This window comes from Pinus tabuliformis, chromosome 5_2 (genome assembly GCF_031772625.1).
Source record: "Pinus tabuliformis cultivar Carrire ecotype Pingquan chromosome 5_2, CPIR1, whole genome shotgun sequence".
In the NCBI taxonomy this organism is placed as follows: Eukaryota; Viridiplantae; Streptophyta; class Pinopsida; order Pinales; family Pinaceae; genus Pinus; species Pinus tabuliformis.
The window spans coordinates 514,725,675-514,747,796 of NC_142306.1; the positions used below are offsets into that span (position 1 = coordinate 514,725,675).

The 22,122-nt window shown below is 40.1% G+C and overlaps 1 protein-coding gene across 1 annotated transcript; it reads left to right on the forward strand.

The window, feature by feature from the left end:
- Nucleotides 1-17,644: 17,644 nt before the first annotated feature.
- LOC149159942 (uncharacterized) lies at nt 17,645-18,025 on the forward strand. Its single transcript, XM_089434469.1, has one exon. The coding sequence runs from the start codon at nt 17,645-17,647 to the stop codon at nt 18,023-18,025; it is 381 nt and encodes a 126-aa protein (XP_089290595.1).
- Nucleotides 18,026-22,122: the final 4,097 nt, after the last annotated feature.

Below are 22,122 nucleotides of genomic sequence, written 5' to 3' on the forward strand. Positions count from 1 at the left end.
TGCCATGTAGTCACAGTTGAGTCGTGCTTTTGTTCATGGGAATCAAACCTGATTCGGCCTCTCTGTGGTGTATCTTGACCTATTTTTCAGTTGGCCTTCCCTAGTTTTCAGCGTCATGTTCGTTATCATCGCAATTTTATTGGTCCTTTTCTCGTGCCAGTTTGAGAAGGTCTCCATAGACTTCTTGCAGGTGGGTCTTGTCCTTATCGACTACGACAAATTGCTATCAGGGTAGATTTAGAGCCAAACCCTGGCCCTATTTTCATTATTGATAGGTTACCTTATGCTCAGCATCAATCAGTATCATGGGTCTTTGACTGGGTAGCTTTCCTTGTGTTCGACACTAGCTTTCATTATCAGACATTGGGATTCATGCAGTGCCTTGGTTTCCATTTGACCCTATTGGTGGATTGCTCGCCTCTATGTCAGCTTTCATTATTGGTTGGTTCAGAGGGTTTCTATCGTGTGCTAGCCACATCTTGTGTACGCTGGAAACGTGCTTTGGTTGGATTACTACATCTTTGTTCTTCTGATTCCTTCCACATTCTTGGCCTACAGGTTACACTCGCGCTAGATTGATGAAGGATGCCTTAATGCCTTCCTTCTAGTGGATCTTTTCCGATCAATAAAGCTCATTCCTATGGGAAAGGGTTCTAGAGTCCATTTGGTAGTACCTTATGGTTTGCAGTCACTAGTGGTAGATTCCTTCACTATCGACAGTGGGAAAACATCATTGTCTCATAATTCATAGATTCTTTCAAGTGTTCGACTAAAACTCATTTATTCGCACTTGTTAGATTGTACTGGGTACCTTGACTCTCATCATCATTATCGGTGAGTAGTCTCACGTTTGTTAACGATATATATAAATGACTGATAATGAAATGATTTCTCACATGGTCGACTTCAGATCATTCATTCCCATTGTGTAGAAATGTACCACGGTGGTTGGTGAAGACCTCGAGTTTACATCAGCATTTCTTACTTCACTTGTCAGTTGCTCCTATTTCTGCTAGTTGACACCATCCACATTATATGAGGTAGTTCCTTACATCGACACCTTATATGCTGGCACCCTAGTTGTGGTGTAGTACCATTTATTCCATCATGTTCACTTGGTACTATTTGGATCAGTGTCTTGACTTCAGTGATCAGCTCTTTATAAGTGACATTCAGACATGTACTTTCTCGATAATGATCAGATTGTCCATTATGTATTTTCAGTTCCTTTATACTTGTATGCATATTGGATCCACTTTTGTACTTGACATAAAGACATGCTTTACTATTTCTGAGCATGGGTATGCCCGCCTCAGACAACAGTTTCTTTCTGATCTTTTCCACTGGCTTGACAGGTTGAATTCTGGTGAACTCCTCCTCAGTCTTGGCATGATTCCTTCCATACATTTAATACATTTCGGCCATCATGTACCCCTTCTAACCTCATATATTAGGGGGCATTTTATATAACACCCTTTACCACTCTTGGTAGATATGATGCTTTGATTATGGCCTAGGGCAACCCTTCCTTCCAGACTTGGTCCAAAATCTAAAAAACAATGTTTTATTCCTTATACAGTACTTTTCCTTGTGATAAAAGCATGTACACATAGGACAACATATATTCAACCTGTGTACATATGTTAAAAAACTTAAAAAAATTAAATTTCCTTAATTTAGGGAAACGTTCATGGGTTTTACTGGTTACTCACCTCCTATTGCCTGTGGCCCAACTGTTTCCCAACTGAAAAAACTAATTTGGAGAAGTATAAATAAACCTCCATGGGAAGGCCTTAAGGGAGAAAGGATGAGATATTGATACTATAGTGAGATTATCCCTGATTGAGTCTGAAGAATCCCTATGGCTCTTGCACTCTACAAAGCTTCAGGAAACCCTTGTTTCCTTGATTATAGATATCCCCCATATTGCTTGAGATATCCTTGTATTGGTGAAGGAGGAAGATTGTTGAAGGCTGGTGATCCAAATGGATCTAGTTTTGCCTCCAGATCAAAGTCTTCAAATGTAGATGAAATTAGAATCAAGTCGAAGTGCTCATTGATATGATTCCAATGGTGTGAATGGTGTGTAAATTCCATTCAGGATGAAGAAGTTAGAGCCAGTCAAAGTTTTTGGGAAAATTAGGGAAAAAGTCAAAAAGTCAAAGGTAAACAATCAATGATCAATAGTTAACGGTCAACCAAGTCAATGCCTATGTTAGCAAGGACATGTTTCAACCCGGGAATGAGTCAAAGGTCCTGGATGATGTCAGCAAAGGAGGTGACATGGAAAATTGTGATTTGTTGATATGGGCCAATCCGGTGCTGACACATGGTAGCCCATATTTTGCACAATATCACCTATTTTCCAAAATTTTGGGGATCAGGGAGGATCGAACCCCTGACCTCTTGGAAGGCTGTGTTTTCACTAGATGGGCCGCACCGGACAACCTACTGTGGATCTTGTTAGGCTTATGGATGATGTTGTATTTATGGTAGCGAATTGGAGGCGCCAGGAAAAAGGGTCAATGGCTGGGGTGAACCCCACGGCCATTGGACCCCTTAATTAGTTTTGGAATTATCCCACATGCAACGAGATATGGTAAATGACATGCCATATATATCAAACCAAACCACGTATATCACAACAACGGAGCACAGAGATATGCCACCAAAGTTTAATGTGGATAATGTTACTCAATCCATATCAAAATGTCGGAGTGTTGGGTGGGGGTTTCGACCCACCGACCTCCAACTTTATATACCAACTCCTTCACACATTCAGGCTGACCATAATGCCAAGGGCAGAGCTTGGTAAAACAAGCGTCCAAAAATTCTTTTAAACTATTACAGGTGCCGATCCAGTCAAACCACCAGTGCACAGGCCGAGGTGGTATTATGCAGACAGAAGTGGTTTTGCAGAGGGCAGAGGATGTTTTGGATTTCTCCAGGGGGTTTGAAGGGCACAAAGGAAAAATATGGGCAAGTTTATACTTGTTTGACTCAAAATTTCAAGTTGAACACAATGGTGAGATCCCTTATAAAGGCATTTTGAAGACTAATAAAATGGTCACAGTGGAAGATAAGGACTCAGAGAGGTATCCAGGAAGTCTGGTGAGCTCCGTTATCAATTTTTTTTGTGTTGATGTGTATGTTTATGTTTCAATTTGCTTATGTGTTTATGTTATTTGCAATCTTTTCGATCCATTGCACTAAGTAACATAAGCAAACTTCACATAAAGTCTATAATACCTTTTTCATTAATGGATCAAGTGGTATCAGAGTAGCAAGGTTTTTAAGGTCTGACAAGATTGTGTGAAGATTTGAATGCTTACTAGGTTAAGGCTTGAACGAGGTGAAGGTGAACTTGTTGAGGCGAATCTAGAGATTGGAAGGGTATTTTCACAAAGAAGGATGACGGATGAAACCCCACTTGGGTTAGAATCTCAATTTCTAGATAGTTTCATGACGATACGCGCAATGGTGGAAGAGATGTATTGCGAGTTTAAGAAGAACAAAGATGAAGGCACTTCATCACCTAAAGATCAAGAAGATAAGGGAAAGGGAGAAATGCTTCCTCCACCATCTCCTCCATCATCACCATCATCGTCATCATCATCATCTTCCTCTCATAAATCTAGTCCTTCCAAGAAGAAGAAGAATAAAACCTCTTTGATCAAATTAGATGTAAAATTTGATTTGCCGATTTATGATGGAGAACTTAACTCTGAAAATATTGATACTTTGATAAGACAAATTGAAGTGTATTGTAGGGTGTAGAAAGTTGTTTCGGAAAGGAAGAAGATCCAGTTTGCTAGCCTTTGACTTGGAGGAACCACACTTGTATGGTGGGAAGGCAAGACACAAGAAGATCTCAAAAAACATCGTAAAATCATTTCAACTTGGAATGAATTTGTTTATGCTATTAAAAATAAATTTTATCCTTTGGCTTATATGCAACAAGAAATGATGACTTGGCAAACACTACATCAATTAAAAGGTCAAAGTGTTCAAAGTTATACTCAGGAATTTCGTAAAAGAGCTTTAACATTAGGCATATCATTGGACTCACCAGAGACATTGTTGAAATACATAGGTGGTCTTCGTAGTTATTTTAGGCTTACTATACTTATGCTTAATCCAACTAGCTTAGATGATGTATCAGTTTAGGCAACTCATCTAGAAGCTACGAGCAAAAATGTAACCCGTGATGTTGGGAAATCATCCAAACCTATTGAAAGCAAGAATAAAGACAAGAAGAAACTTAAATGGAAGGAGAAGAAAACAAACATTCTGAAGAAAGATAAACCTTCATGCACTCATTGTAAGAAGGAAGGCCACGATGAGGCACATTGTTGGTCATTGCATCCGGAATTGAAGCCTAAGAAGTTTGGGAGTAAGGAGCAGAAGAATGTTGTTGTTATTCAAAAGGACTTGGGATCAAATTCAGGTGATGAGACAATGGTTACAGCTACATGTATAAAAGGTAAAGATTCTAAATGATCTCATTTACTTGTAAATGAGTTATTTCACATTAGAGTCATTTCCAAGCATGCAAAAATTGATACTTTACTTTATAGTGGTTCACAAGTTAATTTGATTTCTAAAGCAATTGTAAAGAAGTTGGGTCTAGAAACAAAATCTAATAAAGAGCCATATCCATTAGGTTGGGTGTGTGATAAAGCTAAGCTACACGTTACAAAACAACGTAAACTTCAATTTTCTATTGGGTCAAAGTTTGTAGATGAGGTTGAGTTAGACATAGTCCCATTCGACATACGTGGAATTGTATTAGGAAGTCCATACTTGTACGAAAGAAATGCTATCTTCTATAGAACTGAAAATAAGTATCAACTCACTAAGGATGGAATTGAATATACTATCAGGGCTCATAAACTCAAAGATAACTTCTCTCTCATAAATTTAGGACAAATGAAAAGAATTATAAATTCAAGTAAACAATTTTTACTTATGATTGTAAAAGCAAAGGATATTGATAAATCCAATTCTTTCCAAGGCTGTAATCCTAAATAGAAAGAATATCTAGTTAAAGTTGTTTCCAATTATGATATTTTGTTTCAAGAGCCTAAAGGGCTTCCACCCAAGCGAGAGACAGAACATGAGATTTATTTGCAGCAAGATGCTCCATTGCCTAACATTGGAATGTACAGGGTATTAGCTCTAGAGAATGCGGAGATAAAGAAGTAGGTACAGGAGTTGCTCGATCAAGGGTTTATTTGACCAAGCACATCACCGTGCAGATCACCTATTGTGTTAGTGTGAAAGAAAGACAGTTTGTGGAGAATGTGCATTTATTTTAGAGCATTAAATAAAATCACAATAAATAATCATTATCCTCTTCCTCAAATTGATGATTTGTTAGATCAGTTAAAAGATACAGTTTACTTCTCTAAATTGGACTTGCAAAGTGGCTACCATCAGATCAAAGTTGCAGAACAGGATGTATGGAAGACTACTTTCAAAACAAAGCAAGGACTCTATGAATTGATGGTTATGCCTTTTGGCTTAACTAACTCTCCAGCTCCGTTCATGTGAGTCATGAATGATGTATTTAGGCCATTCATTGATGATTTTGTAATATTCTATTTAGATGATATTCTTGTTTTTAGTAGAACATGGGATGAACATGTAAAGCATGTAAAGCAAGTTTTATATGTTTTGAAAAGAGAAAATCTCTATGTAAAATTGTCAAATTGTGAATTTGGTAGAACATCTTTGAATTATTTGGGTTATATTGTAGGGGGTGGTGAATTAAAGATAGATCCCTCTAAGGTCATAGTTATTGTAAATTGGCCTAAGCCCAATATTGCTACAAAGGTTAGAAGTTTCTTAGGGGAAGCACAATATTACATAAAGTTTATTGCTAACTTTTCTTTGATTGCAGCTCCTTTACATGCTTTGACAAGTGTGAAACAGTTGTTTCAGTGGGAAGCTAAACAACAGAAAGCATTCAACACATTGAAAGAAAGGATCACTATAGCGCCAATACTAGCACTGCCAGATCTTCATCATCCATTTGAGATCAAGACAGATGCAAGTGAATATGCCATGGGGGCAGTCTTGATGCAGCACAGAAAACCTATGTGCTTTTATTCTGAGACATTCACATCAGCAGTAGTTAACTATCCTACATATGATAAGGAATTATATGCATTAGTTTAGAGTGTTAAAGAGTGGAAACATTACATAATGGGTAAAAAAACAATCATACACACAGATCATCAACCACTTCAATATTTACACTCACAAACTAAATTGAAACAATCAAGACACTATTGATGCATGGGTTTTCTACAACAATTTCACCTTGTTACCAGATATAAGAAGGGCATACATAATAAGGTTGCAGATATGTTATCAAGACCAATTATAAATGCATCCACAATACTTAAGCATAATTCAATAATTCATGAAAGTTACATTGAAAAATATACTCAAGATACAAATTTTAAGGATGTATATGCAACTTTAAGTCATGGTAAGCAGGTAGAAGAATTGGATTATTTCATAAAGGACAAACTCTTATATCATTTGGGAAAGTTATGCATTCCACAAACTGAAAGAGTTAATATAATTTGAGAAGCACATAATTCTCTCATATTAGGTTATTTTGGTGTAGGTAAAACAGTGGCACAATTACAAAGATTCTACTATTGGCCACGAATGAATGAGATAGTTTCTAGATATATTAGAGGATGTACTATGTGTGCTACAAGCAAGCCAAGTAATAGAAAATTAGGCTTGTATACTCCACTTCCAATTCCTTCTCATCCTTGGGAAAGTGTATCCATGGATTTTGTTGGGGGATTATCAAAGTCTAGAAAGGGTCATGATTATTTGTATGTAGTTGTGGATAGGTTTAGTAAGATGTGTTTGACACCATGTAATAAACAGGTCACAGATGAAAAAACTGCAAAGTTGTTCATTCAAAATGTATGGGTTCATTTTGGGTTACCCACTTCTATTGTATCTGATCGAGATTCTCGATTTGTCAGGAATTTTTGGTCAAGTCTATGGGAGTTAATGGACACAAAGTTAAAGAAAAGCACAACATTTCATCTGCAAACAGATGGTCACACAAAAGTTGTCAACAGAATAGTGATACAGTTGCTTCGAGGATATTGCAGCAAGCATCCCAAACTTTGGGATGAGCATTTGTGTTATGTGCAGCATGCTTACAACCATTCAAAACATTCTTCTACTCAGAGATATCCTTTTGAGACTTGTTTTAGTTTTATACCAAAGTCTCCCTTGGATTTTGTCTTTGGTAACGACATGGTAGTTGATGGACACAGTGATGTGGAAAAAGCAACCAAGTTCATTAAACGAACCCACGAAATTCACCATGTAGTATAGGAATAGCTGGAAATAAGCCAAGAAAAGTATAAGGTGCGACATGACAAGCATCGAGTTGAGCATGGTTTTCAAATTGGTCATCAAGTCTAGTTGTACATCAGCAAAGAAAGATTGCAAGGGGAAGGTAAGAAGTTGAAACCAATTAGATATGGTCCTTTCAAAATACTTGACAAAATTGGTGAAAACGATTTTCGCCTAGATATACTAGCTTATATGCAGATCTATTTCATCGTAAATGTTGAGAACTTGCAAGTGTAGGAGCCTTCATTGATTGAAGATCATGAAGAGCAAGGTCAGTTACCTTCCATTAAAGATCTTTTGCCCAAGTATCTCAATGAGCTATAGGAGGATACAGTTCTTAATATGAGGATAAGGACTTCGCGACAAGGAAATGTTGAGTATCTTCGAGTGGGACTCAAAGGTACAAATCCAAGTAAAGCACCATGGATAGAGATTGGAAAAGTGAGGGAAGCATATCCTCACTTGGTCAACAACTAAAACCAACTTTTCGTGGTCCAAAAGCTTCTAGTGGGGAAGAGTGATCCAAAATGGATCTAGCTTTTCCTCTAGATCAAAGTCTTCAAATGTAGATGAAAGTAGAATCAAGTCGAAGCTCTCATCAATACAATTCCAATGGTGTGGACGGTGCATAAATCTGAGTCCGGATGAAGAAGTTAGAGCCAATCAAAGTTTTTGGGAAAATTAGGGCAAAAGTCAAAAAGTCAAAGGTCAACAGTCAATGGTCAATGGTCAACCAGGTCAACGCCTACGTCAGCAAGGACACATGTCAACCTGGGAATGAGCCATGGGTCCTGGATGATGTCAGCAGAGGAGGTGACATGGCAGATTGTGATTGGTTGATATGGGCCAATCTGGTGCTGACACGTGGCAGCCCAAATTTTGCCCAATATCACCTATTTTCCAAAATTTTGGGGATCAAGGAGGATCAACCCCTAACCTCCCAGAAGGCTGATTTTTCATTGCAGGGGCCACACTAGATGGTCTACGGTGGATCTTGTTAGGCTTGTGGATGATCTTGTATTTATGGTAGCAGATTGGAGGCACCAGAAAAAAGGGCCGACGGCCAAGGTCAACCCCATGGCCACCAAACCCCTTAATTAGTTTTAGAATTATCCCACATGCAACGCGATATGGTAAATGATATTCCAAATATATCAAACTAAACCACATATATCACAGCAATGGAGCGTAAAGATATGCCACCAAAGGTTAATGTGGATAATGTTACTCAATCCATATCAAAATGTTGAAGTGTCAGGCGGGCGTTTTGACCCGCTGACCTCCAAATTTATATAAAAATGCCTTCACACATTCAGGCTAACCACAATGCCAAGGGTGGAGCTTTGTAAACCAAGCACCCAAAATTTCTTTTAAACTATTTCAAGCACCGAAGCAGTCAAACCACCTGTGCACAGATCGAGGCGGTATTATGTAGACAGAAGTGGTTTTCCAGAGGGAAGAGGCGGTTTTGGATTTCTCCAGGGGTCTGGAGGGCACAGAGGCCAAATATGGGCAAGTTTATACTTGTTTGACTCGAAATTTTGAGCTCAACGCAATGGTGATATCCTTTTTCTCATTTGAGTCTCTATTTTTGAGTTCGTGTCTATAAAAGAATTTTGAAGACTAATAAACGCTAAGGACCCAGAGAGGTAGCCAAGAAGTCTGGTGAACTCTATTATCAAGTTGTCGCTGTGTTGATGCATATGTTTATGTTTCAATTTTCTTATCTGTTTATGTTATTTGCAATCTTTTCGATCCATTGCACTAAGTAACATAAGAAAACTTCACATAAAGTCTATAATACCTTTTTCATTATCAAATCAACCAAGAAAGGATGGATCCGGAGGATGGTTCCACTTGGAGTTGGAGAAGGACTCAAACCATATTTCTCCACCTTATTTGTAGCTTACTTCAATAAAAGGAATGTTCTTTTATTTATGATATGAAATGTGTTTATGCATCAAATTATGTTGTAATTCGTTCATGAATCTTATATTGATGTATAATTAGTCATTCATTTATATGATTTAAAGTTAACATCATGAATATGCTTTATGTTTCTACTATCGTGTATGTTCCATTTGAATAATTTTTAGGTTTCAAGATCGGAAGAAGCTAAGGGTTTGCACCCTACAGGATATACCCAAATGAAGGACATCTGAGTAAGGACACTCCTACACAATTTAGTAGAATAAGAATTTGTGTTGACTGCTTGAGCATTTCTTGTTGTGGTTTTCCCTCTGCTATGTTGGGTTTCTCAACCCAAATCCCTAGGGTGGTTTCACCCATAACACACATATGCAACTGACATGAATGTATGACCAACACACCGTCTATCGAGTATGAGAGGTGAACCATGCTCTGATACCAATATGTGGTATCAGATATGACCCAAAGAGAGTGTAACCTACTATGATACCACTCTGTATCACCCTCCTCCCACATCTACCAAAGTAACCAACCAACTGGGGTAAACATGTGACAAGAAGTTACTATGATATGATTCTACCTCCTCAGTCACCTTAAGGAAGTGGAACTAGTGAAAACACACCGTACAGACCTTCCACATCAGCAACAAGACTCTAGGAACCATCCCAGCCTCTCAGGTAACCAGCCCCTGGGTCCCACTGAGTTTTTAAAGCATTACACTCCCAGATGCTCCCTTGGTATGGGTATTTATGCATCCAGGAGGCTCTGGACACTCCCATAGCATGGTATACCTGTGTATAGGGACTTTTCTACCCAGTGTTGTGCCTATGTCCCCAGGATTTGAACCACGTTTTTAGGCCCATAGCCCAATTCACTACCCATAACTCAATGACACCTTCAGATATGAAATATAACAATGAAATAATGATACAAATTCATTTACTTGAACTAGGAATTGACTTGAACCCTACTATGCATGATAGGAATTTCGTCAAACATGTCAAAAATATGTAATCTACAGGTTTAAACAACAAATCTAAGCACATGGGTCTCATAATCATCAAAGAATTGATGGCTCAACACATTAGCTGTAGTCTCATCCATTAAGCCATAGATACATTCTTCACTCATTTACAAGTAAAACCATGATGAAAGCCATACATCATCATTGTCATAAAACATTCTCATAACTAGCATATTAACAACAAGATAACAATGATAATACAACCATAGAGATCACATAATAAAATTACACTTACCCATCATTTACAAGAGGAAATAGCTCTTATTAACATATGAAAAATTCCACCAGGTCTGGGACTTCCACATACCACCAGACCATAGACATGGCTGAGCCAAATCTCTCTTGAGTCAGTCACCCCCATACCATACTCTAAGAATAAATGTGGGATCTTATAAAACACGTCAATTAAAACTATCTAGGGCTTTCAGAGGCCAAACCACCTCAACCCATCAAACAGTGATTTCACGTCATGGTCAGACATCAAAAACCATCACTAAATTGGTCTCTACCTAAGACTTTTAGGGCTCCAGAGTATTTGTTCCAACCAAGGTTTCTGTTGGGATAGGGTCCCCTAGGCTAGTTTTGGGGTTAAAAACCCAAATTTTGATGTAAATTTTAGTAAAAAGATATAAAGTCTCCACAATTTATAGACATGGAGCATGTAGATAGTTAGAAGTCAAAAGGGTATTTAGCCCCTTGATGGTGTAAAATTGAGTTAGTTTTGAGATCCACCCATGGTCCACGGACCATGGGATTGTATGTAGAAAGCTATAAATAGTTGTGTCTTAGAGAGTCTAAGGCAGGTGAGTAAGAGGTAATGAGGAATGTAAGGGGTCAATAGGTGATAGTGCAGAAGTAAGTCATAGAGAAGAGAAAGGCTCCAAAACTGAGTACATGGACCCCTATAGCTGAGTGCACAAGGGAATTTTGAGTCTGTAATACAATATTGAATATAAATAAAGAATACTGTTGGAGAAATTCATGTGTTATCTTCGTACTTTTGTTATTCATGTTTGCAATATATGTTGTAATAGAATAAAACGTCTTTATGAATTATTGATGTGTGACTCTGTCGGATAAGTATTGCTAACTATATGGAATATATGTTAAGTATTTACATGAATCTTATACTACATTATGTTATATTTATTGAATAATTAGGTAGACCTATGCGAATTCAGATCTAGAGTTGTTTTATGGTACACATAAGTGGATGTTTGATGTGTTAAAATTCTAGAAAACCCTATTGTAGACCTTCATGGAGGTCTAAGGGTCGTTAGATAAAGTGCAGTGTCAAGCCCTAGGGAATTATAGATCTGTGTAGATGTAGATCTAGGGAAATAAAGGACGTCACACTGATCTCTAGATGCAGAAACCTAGTTCCAGCATCCCCCCATACTGCTTCAGCTAAGATTTTGGCCTGCGCTATGCAAGTTGATGCCGAAAGGGCCAGTAGTGTAGGGAATTGTTTGGTGCAATTAACTCTAAACCTCGATCATGATTCCTTAAGCCAACAAATGGTTATGTTTCTGGGACGATGATCTGCATAAGGAGATGTGTGATGTCGCATCACTGGAATCTGACCGAGAAGAAAATTTAGAAGTGGTTGGATAGGAAGATTCATGAATTCGTGGTGCAAGAGAACATGAATCTGTGCCTATCAAAGGAGCAGTGGTTGGACAATTTTTTTTATATAGAAATACACAAAATTTTCTTTTGCACCTTCTCAATCAAACTATATGAGTGGATAGCTAAGTTGGAAGACAACCAAGGAAGGTGGAGGCTCGACGGTCCAATATTGTGGCCTCCAAATCTAGTGCGAAGGTTGGAAGCCTCTAACAACAAGATTGTGTGTGTTTTTGACCACTGGCTCAATCTAATTATGGGAGGATTTGTTACAGAGTTTGCAGTTAATACCTTAGTGAGCTACGGCGAAGAAGAGCGATGATTCTTCAAGGGACAACGAGGTAAGTATTTGAGTTCTTTGAATACTTGGATTAAAATGATCTTGTGTGAAAAATGGGTTATTCCATTGCCTTGATGTTTGGATCTACGTGAAGTGGATGGATCTTCGAAAATCACGAGAAAACAAGCCCTGAATATAGCCTGTGGATTGGACCTCCCTCAAGTGACGATGAGGGAACGACACAAGCCTCACTGTAGAGTACAGTCTAGCTGATAAGATAGGGTTTTCTGTTGGTACAACATCCATCCACCCCACCTCCACCTTCGCCTCCACAACATACACCTTTTCCCCCACCACCGCCTCCACCACCGCTATTCAATATGTTGAACTCAGTAAAGCTACCGATTTTCAAGGGTATAGGGAGTGAAGATACATATCAGTTTTGGTTCATCGTGAATGCTATATGGATCACATAGCAGATCACTAATGATAGCATAAAGAAGGCACACTTAGTTATTGCTCTGCAGGATCATGTGCTGGTGTGGTATATTAAGTATTGTACTGATCACCCTTTAGCAATGGTAATAGATACTAAGGATGCTTTAAACAAGGACTTTAGAAAACCTAAGTCTAACTCGCAGTCAGTCGTTGGATTTAAGGAAATCATGATGAGGGCTGGTGAGACACCCTAAGAGTTAGATCAAATACTGAAATGTGTGATCCGCAAAGCCAATATGCAACCTACATATGGCCAGCATCGTGAGTGGTTTATAGCCTCACTTTTGCCTCACATAAGGATTACTTTGTCACAGCAGAAGATAGAAACTCAGGCAGAAGCCCTAGAAATCACGATGAGGTTGCACGAGATACCTATTCAGGACACAACTTTGGGAGTCCAACAGATTCAATCGCGGCTACAGAACCTCTACTTGGAACTATAGAGCTTGAAAAAAGAAAAGGAGGTTAGGCTAGAGGTGCATTAGGAAGTCTGGTTCCTCAAGTGTAAGAGCCAGGGGCATGATAACGACCACTGCCCTATCTTCGCTAATTATATTACAAGGGGGGACCGATGCCTCTGAAGCGAGAATCTCCAGTAGGACCAAGTACGTGGCCCATGCTATGGTGCGCTATTTTTCAGATGGCTAGAAAACATGTAACAGATAATTATCATTTGTTGCAAAAATTCGTGCAAATTCCACAACAATTATTCTACGATTTTTGCAAATTGGTGGGCCACGATGAGCACCACTATCATAGCTACAAATTGATGATGGAAAGAATGCCTACCTATCGAATGCAAGAAGAAACTCGACCTCTAGATTAGGGCACTGGGGGAGCACAAGGAGGATATCAGGGACAAGGACGAGGAGGAATGGGTAGAGATCGCAGATAGGTTATTTGCTATAACTGTGGGACATCGGGTCACTACACGTGGGAGTGTTAGAATCAGACACACCCATCATGCCAATATTGTATTCAGCTTGACCACACTATAGAAGAATGCCCTGTGCTAATAGCTAATATGTAGGAGAAGAAGGTGTAGCCTCAACACCCTACGCAAAACTTACAAATGATTAGAGTTGAGTCCCGCAAGGAAGATCCAAATGTAAATAGTGTGTCAAGAAGCAGAATAACAACACGGGATGATAAGGGGAAACAAACTAAAGAATATGGATGGGTTCGCAAGGCCCCAAAAAAGGAAGCAGGTTTTGATCTGGCACATGTGAAGGAAACATTTATGGAAGCCAAGAAAATCTTCGCTGAGGCATCTACTTCAAGAAGTCAGAACAAAGCAACAGAGGCTATTGCGCCTAGAAAGATTGATCCCTCTGTACTTACCACATTCCTGGAAACTTTCATAAAACTTCTATGTGATAGAAAGGCTGTGAAAGGTCTGCAAGAGTTGATAAAGAAGTGTGTTGGTAAAGAAAACGCTCCTGATGGACACCACGTACTACAAAAAATCGACAAACATAAGGCAAGAATAGGGTGTGAGATGAGGCCTACCACACAGATAGGAGATTATGAGATGAACCAGGCTATTTTGGATCTGGGGTCTGACTCAAACGTTTTGCCTAAACGAACATGGGAGAGGATGGGGAGACCTATGCTATAGTGGTCCCGATTCAGCATAGAATGGCAAACCATTAGAATATCATCCCTATGGAATGGTTACATGGAGTAACAGTAGATATATCCCGCACTCCTCAGAATTGATTGGGCCATTGATATGAATGGAGTCATCAACTTGAAGAAGCAGACAAATTTCGTTTGAAAGGACATCGCTTCAAGTAGTAGTACCATTGGACCCTGCAAAGGGACCGCACTATATTGAACTAGTCCACGACTACGAAGAGAGTGATGATGACTTGGATCAAATCTATAAAATAATAGCGTGAGACCAACACTAGATTAATCCAATAGCCAATGGAAGGATTGCATGGGACTGGGAAAGTTCATGTACCTTGGATTCATATGAGGAACTGGAGCATTGGCAGAATAGGCTGCATGAAGTATCTATGTTGCACTGCAATATGATGACTAAATCGTTGCGTTGTGTGTAATCAGAGGTAAGAAATTTACCCTATTATGATGGTTTAACTGATGTAGATAAGTTTTTGTATGCCTTTGAACAGGAGTTCCCTGAGGATCATCGCTTCTAAGCACTAGATTTGGCGCTATGTTCGCACGATGGTGGGGTACACACAAGGACAACTTTGATGAATGGCAAGATTAAAATAAGATGGAGGTTGCGATTTGGTCATACTAAGATTCAATTGACTGAAAAGTATGATGGGAAAAATGATCCACATGATCATTTAGCAAAGTGGACTAAAGTTTATGGGATGGAGCCACAAGTAGAATGGGTGTACTTATTCTGTCATACTTTGGATATAATCCCTATCAATTGGTACATGGAAATAGAGCTCCTTCATTGCACCATGGAGTGGGATATATTAAGGGAAGGATTCCTAATGACCTTTAGTTTTGAAGATGGGTTCGAAAGCATTGATGAAGCTCTACAGGAGGTCAAGGCAGTGATCTTCAGAATTCTATGGGATCCTTTGGAGTTGGTTCAACCAGATTGAAGCACCCAACTATGCCATGTGCTAGAATGCTATAATGTGACTGTTTAGGGGGAGGATGACGATCCAAGAAATATTAATATCGCATAGAAGAAAGGCCATTCGGAGGTGGAAGGTCTACAGATAGAAAACCCAAACATCACCACGCCATTGAAAACCAAGCAAGCAAACATTGGTATTAAGGCAGAGAAAAAATTTGCAAACATTGGGGACTACTGGGATGATGCCACAGTGGCTAAAGTTGTTGAGTTACTCCACGAGTACCAGGATCTTTTTCCTACCAAGTTCTCAGACCTGAAAGGCATCATAGGTGACTTGGGTGTGATGAAAATTACTTTGAAACCAGACGTGAAGCCTATTAAGCAGAGGTTGTATCGCCTTAATCCCAAGTACAAGGAAAAGGTCCATTTGGAGTTGGATAAGATGCTTGAGGTAGGCATCATCGAACCTACTGAAGAGTCTAATTGGGTGAGCCCGATGGTGGTTCAAGAAAAGAAACAGAAGGGAGAAATAAGGATTTGTGTAGATCTGAGAAATCTTAACGATGTCTGTGTCCATGATCCCTTTCCAACACCATTTACAGATGAAGTATTGGACAATGTTGGAGGGCAGGAGGCCTACTTGTTCACTGATGGGTTCTCTAGGTACCATCAGATTAAGATCGCACTAGAAGACAGGAGCAAAAAAACCTTCGCGACAGAATGGGGTTGTTTCCAGTATACGACGATGCCAATTGGACTCAAGAATGCGTCAACAATCTTCCCTCGAGTAGTCATCATGGCATTCAAGGAGTTTATTCACAAATTTTTGGAAGTATCTTTTGATGATTGGATAGTGTTCGGGTCAGTAAAGTTCTATGTAGCAAGTCTACAATTAATGTTGGATACGTGCCAAATATATGAGATCGTGCTGAACCTGAAGAAGTGTTTTTTCTGTGTCCCCTTTGGAATTTTACTAGGTCATGTGGTGTGCAAGCAAGGGTTGATTATCGACCCTACCAAGATCACAATGATAGTTAATTTGGAGGCCTCGAGGAGTGTCAACCACCTACGCACCACACTAGGACATACAGGATATTACAGAAAATTCATCAAGGCTTATGCTTAGATTACCAAACCTATGGAGAAGTTGTTGAAAAAGGATGCTACATTCTACTGGGATGAAGAATGTCAATGTAGTCTGGATGTACTGAATTAGAATATGGTCACCACACCAATCTTGGTCTTCCTGGATTGGAAGAAGGAATTCCATGTGCAGGTTGATGCCTCGTGTATTGCATTGGGAGTAGTGCTAACACAAACTAGTGAAGGAGAAATGGCTCACCCTATAGCCTTCACGAGAAGGAAATTATCAAAGGCTGAGAATAATTACTCAATGACATTGCATGAAGGATTGGCTATGGTATACACACTTTAAAATTTTACCCACTATCTATTAGGCAGACATTTCAAGATGTACACAGACCATTCTGCCTTGACATACATAGTCAATAAGCCCGCGTTAAGGAGGAAGATATGCAGATTGTTGTTTCTATTTCAAGAGTATGACTTTGAGGTAATTGTGAAGGCAGGAAGGTTGAATGTAGGACCTGACCATTTGTCGCGGATTGAAATAGGGGAAGAGCCTACTCATTTGGAGGAAGGGCTACCCGATGAGCAGCTCTTCGCGGTGCACATAGCGGATAACCATTTTCCAGATATTATCCACTTTTTGACTACAAGGACGGCCCCAGAAGGATACACTAGTTAGCAAAAGAAAGAGTTAAGAGTACAAGCAGAAGACTTCTCAGTAATTGTAGGACATTTATATCAGATGGGTGCAGACGAGATACTGTGACATTATGTGCCATATTTTGAATTAAATAGCATCCTCGCTGAAGCTCATGGAAGAGATACAGGAGGAAATTATGCAGGAAAATAAACAACGCAGAATATTTTGGGTGCAAGCTTGTGGTGGCCTACATTGCATAAGGATTCCAAAGAATATTGTAGGGCATGTGATGCATGTCAATGAACAGGCAGACCATCACGAAGGGATGAGTTGCCACTAAATCCTCATGTATTGTTGCAACCATTTGAAAAATGGGCAATTGATTTCATTGGACCTATTCAACCCCCAAGAAAGAAGACAAGTGCATGCTATATCATCACCGCGACGAAGTATCTGACCAGATGGGTGGAGGCACAACTTGTGAAGGATTGTACAGGGGCTACAACTATGAAGTTCTTGTTTGAGTATGTGTTGACCAGATTTGGCTACCCAAAGGTGTTGATGAGTGATCAAGGTATGCACTTCCTCAATGAAATGATCGACATGCTCACTGAAGAGTTCCAGGTTTATCATCAGAAGATCACACTGTACCACCCTCAGGCTAATGGAATAGTTGAGGCCTTTAATAACATCTTGGAGAACGCATTAACAAATATTTGCAATGCACAACAAAATGATTGGGATGTGCACGTACCTGAAGTACTGTGGGCATACAAGACTACTTACAAAATGCTAATACGTCAGACACCTTTTCGATTGGTGTGTGGTGTAGAAGTTGTGATGCCTATGGAATATATCATGCCTATTCTACACATAGCATCTTTCACAGGGATGGTGGATCGTGAAGCCTTGGAAGAATGGCTCACGCAGCTGATGGAGCTTGACAAAGACAGATTCTTTGATGGATTCTATTAGCAAGTACAAAAGGAGCACGAAAAAGCATGGCACAATCGACACATCAAGCTGCGTATGTTCAAGGTGAATGATGTGGTCTTATTGTATGATATAGTGTTCACTAAGTTTCTAGGGAAGTTTTAGATGCAATGGCTTTAGCCATATGTTATTAAATATAGTACAGATGGAGGTGCAGTTCAGCTCACAAAGGTTAATGGAGAACCTTTTCCGGAAAGGGTAAATGGTAGCTGATTGAAGCCATATACAGGAGACCCAGCGCAATGACTATATGGTGGCAGGATACTCTTAGTGCTTTGGGTAGTTGTTGGGGAGCGCAGACTATAAACTACCCTACCAGGGTTGGAGGACTACACGATGGATTGGTTGAACAGAAACTGGTGACAATGTAGTATCATATGTTGCATGAAGATAGCTATGTTATGGATGGACGTGCCACCGTAGCACACCAGGAAAGTGACTGTGGATGATTTGATAGTTAGAAGATGGGTACAAAGAGTGGGTCGGCAGCATTTAAGGTCAAAATATGTGAAGATTTGCACCAATACAGCATTGATGATCGGATTTTCGAGGGAACGGCTAGATTTGACTCCAAAATCCCCTTATAAGTTATGCTTAGCGATCCAAACACGAATGCTTTGCACACTTGGAGATTCCTCTAAAATTTGTTGTCTGTTGACGAACCAAGACTTTTGGATAATGTTCTTCACCCACATAGATGTGTCCATTGAGGCTTGTGAACTATTTATAGATAATATGAGTATGGACACAGCAGTATCTGACGCCCCAGGCGTTGATATATTGAGTGTTGAATCTACACTTGTAATGCCCATGGCACCAAGGACAAGAAAATCCATGGTTGAAGAAAAGATGAAGAAGTTAGTACAACATACAGTGACCCCAACCCAGAAGAAAGGAAAACAACTGGCCAAAAGTAAAGAGAAGGTTATTGACCTAGAAGAAAAATACAGCCAGGGAGCCGAAGATGTAGAGGATGATGGAGCAGAACCCATCGCAAAGCTCCCTCAATATTTCCCTCCAAGGAAGGGTAAGGAAAAAACTCCCAAAGACCTGGATTCTGACAAATTTGTCATTTCCACACCCCTTCTACCCGAGCAGGTGCCGCTTGAAGGACCATGTCTCACCTGCGTCCTGCTACTAAAGATGGAGGATTGGGATTTAGCGGACATTCATGAAGTGAATAGTCTATGAAGACATGTGTGTGATAGCACTAGAAATAGAGGAATGGGCTCGAGGTTTGGAACAATCTGGGCTACTCAACTTACTTTGGGTGTTGCACTATCACCACACCACAATTAAGACAGTGTGTATACGCCAGTTGCCCACACTGATACATGATGGGTGTTTATGGATAGGCGAGCCTATCCCCTTCATGGATATGTTGATTCATAGGCTTACACACTTGCTGTACGATGGTTTTAATTCAGCCAAGGCGCTTGGTGGGAAACTAGTATATAGGTACCTGGCGGAGCGCATGAAAACGACTTATAAACTTGTGAAAAAAGTGTGAGGATACTCCATCCTATCTATATCTAACCCCGTAGTTTTGGCTGGCTACGTAGATATTGGTAGGCAAGGTAATGAGCAAGTGTCACATGGACGAAGTTCTGACGCCTGTCATTTCTCTAGCAGCCAAGTGCGCAGAAGGTGTCCTTTTCAACTGGTCCAAGTACCTCTACCAAGAGTTCCTCGCAAATTTTTGCAAAGTGGAGGGTGAGACCAAGCTATTACATTATGCTTGGCTACTACTATCTATTATTCTGGTTGCATAGGATCTAATGTAGGACAACCAGTTTCCTCTATTGGAAAAAGGGTTGCCAAACGCAACACAGTTTGCCTCCCTATGGCTACAAAGAACCCTGTGTGGGTCATAGAAACAAATATCTTTTGGGTCTTGATGGAAATGAGTTTCCACATGGCCATCCATCGATGACCAAGTTTGTCCCCAACCTTGTACAAGTAGATGTCCACCTATGCCACATTTAAAGCTGACTTTCATAGAGTATATATCCAAGCCCAGAAGGATCCCGCACTGAAATGGTATGACCTACCCTATTTGGTGTCATATTCTGCTGTGGAGCAAGTAGTTTTGCATTGGCCAGTTGTGTAGCGTGCCCCTTCTAATTTAGTTGTTGGGTTAAGCACCGGTGCAAAAAGTGCATCGTGAGGAAACAAAAGGAATCAACCAAGAAGGTTGTGCAAAACTTGTATGCATAAAAGGAGAAAAATGTTGCAGAAAAAGCGTGCATCAAAGAGTAACACGCTGCCAAGGAATAGGTAGAACATGAGCAGCGCAAGGCCAAAAAAGGTGACAAATCACCTTCAACAGCAACAAAGATAGAAATAGGGAAAGGTGGCGAGGCAGAGCAGCGCACCTCCTCTGAGCGGAAAAGGAGAGAATTGGAACAGTAGGGAGGATCGAGGAAGAATCAGAAGGCACAGAAAACATAGGATGATCCTTTGATGATAGGTGATAAAGTTAGAGACATTGCCATGGAAGTACTACAACAACTGGAACAACATTACATTCAGTCCTTAGGGGGAGTGAAGATAGTTCTGTACGAGCTATAGCTCCAAACAACCAAACTCCCAGCCAATGTCAGTAAAGTGGAGCAGCGAGTAGTTCACTACCAAAACAAACTACTAGTGCAGAGCTAGTTCTGTGGCCAATGAAAGACGTGTGCATCTTTCCCTTGCCTACAGGTTCAGTACGCACCGAGACTACGGAACAGTACACCTAACTTGATCATATACCGGAGATGGGCCTGAACCTTATTGTGATGCCATTGGAGAGACTACATGAATTACAACATGGACTTTTGGGAGAGCTTCACCTTCGGGAACAGCGAGAACTTAGTGATATCAACGAGATCAAAGTGCATAGTCGGTAACTGTACACCGAGAGGACATAGATTTTGGAAGAAAAAGAGGTGATCCAAGTGCGCAACTCATGATTGGATTCAGTGCTCACTTAGGCCTGCAGAACAATTCCAGAACTCCATATTCCAGAGGATGCATAGCCTGAGGAAAAGATTAGAAAATTTGCTACTGGTGTGTGTGAGGCATAGGCCGAGGTTAGGTGAGTTCAATTCAAAATCAATATGAAGATAACCAAGCTACAATTGAAGGTGTAGCCATCAACTCTATCGAAGGTCTGGGAGCCGCACGGAGCCATGATCAAGGAAGGACTGGCCACTCTAGATGCCACTGTTGCAAAGCGCACAACATTATTAGAACAAGTGATGGAACTGGTAACTACTCTATAGGAAGACCCAACCCTACAAAAGAGGAATACAGGATCAAAGGAGTTGAAGAAGTAGTATGAGTAAGTCAATGCAATGGTGCACTCTATTTCTCTATCACAATGCCTAGCCAAATTGCAGGAAGGGAAACAGCTCCTCGCATAGGTTGAGATAGCACAGAAGAAGGATGCCTTGCTTAAGGTCCGATTAGAGCCCTAGTTAGATTAATCCTACCAAGTCATGACCAACATTCAGGAGAAGTTGATGGGCTTGCAGCAAGTACAACAAAAGATCAAGCTGACCATGGAAGGACCAGCTACAAGACAACGCATCAAAGAGATTAAGCAAGCAGCTATGTAGAGCACTACCAAGGTGGTCGTTGCACAGGTGGAACTTGGGGATCTTCATACCAAGATCACTGTACCAACCGAGTGACTTGAGGGTGAGTCACGACCTTTGTGTTGGGATGGGGTCCCCTAGGCTAGTTTTGGGGTTAAAAACCCAAACTTTGATGTCAATTTTTGTAAAAAGATTTAAAGTCTCCACAATTTCTATATGTGGTGCACGTAGATAGTTAGAATTAAAAATGGGATTTAGCCCATTGATTATGTAAAATAGATTCAGTTTTAGATCCACCCATGGTCTTAAAACCATGGGATTGTATGTAGAAAGCTATGAATAGGAGTGTCTTAGAGAGTCTAAGGCAGGTGAGGAAGAGGTAATGAGGAATGTAAGGGGTCAATAGGAGAGCGCAGAAGTAAGTCATAGAGAAGAGAAAGGCTCCGTAGCTAAGTGCGCAGAGACCTAGAGAACAGTTTGCAACTGAGTGTGCGGACC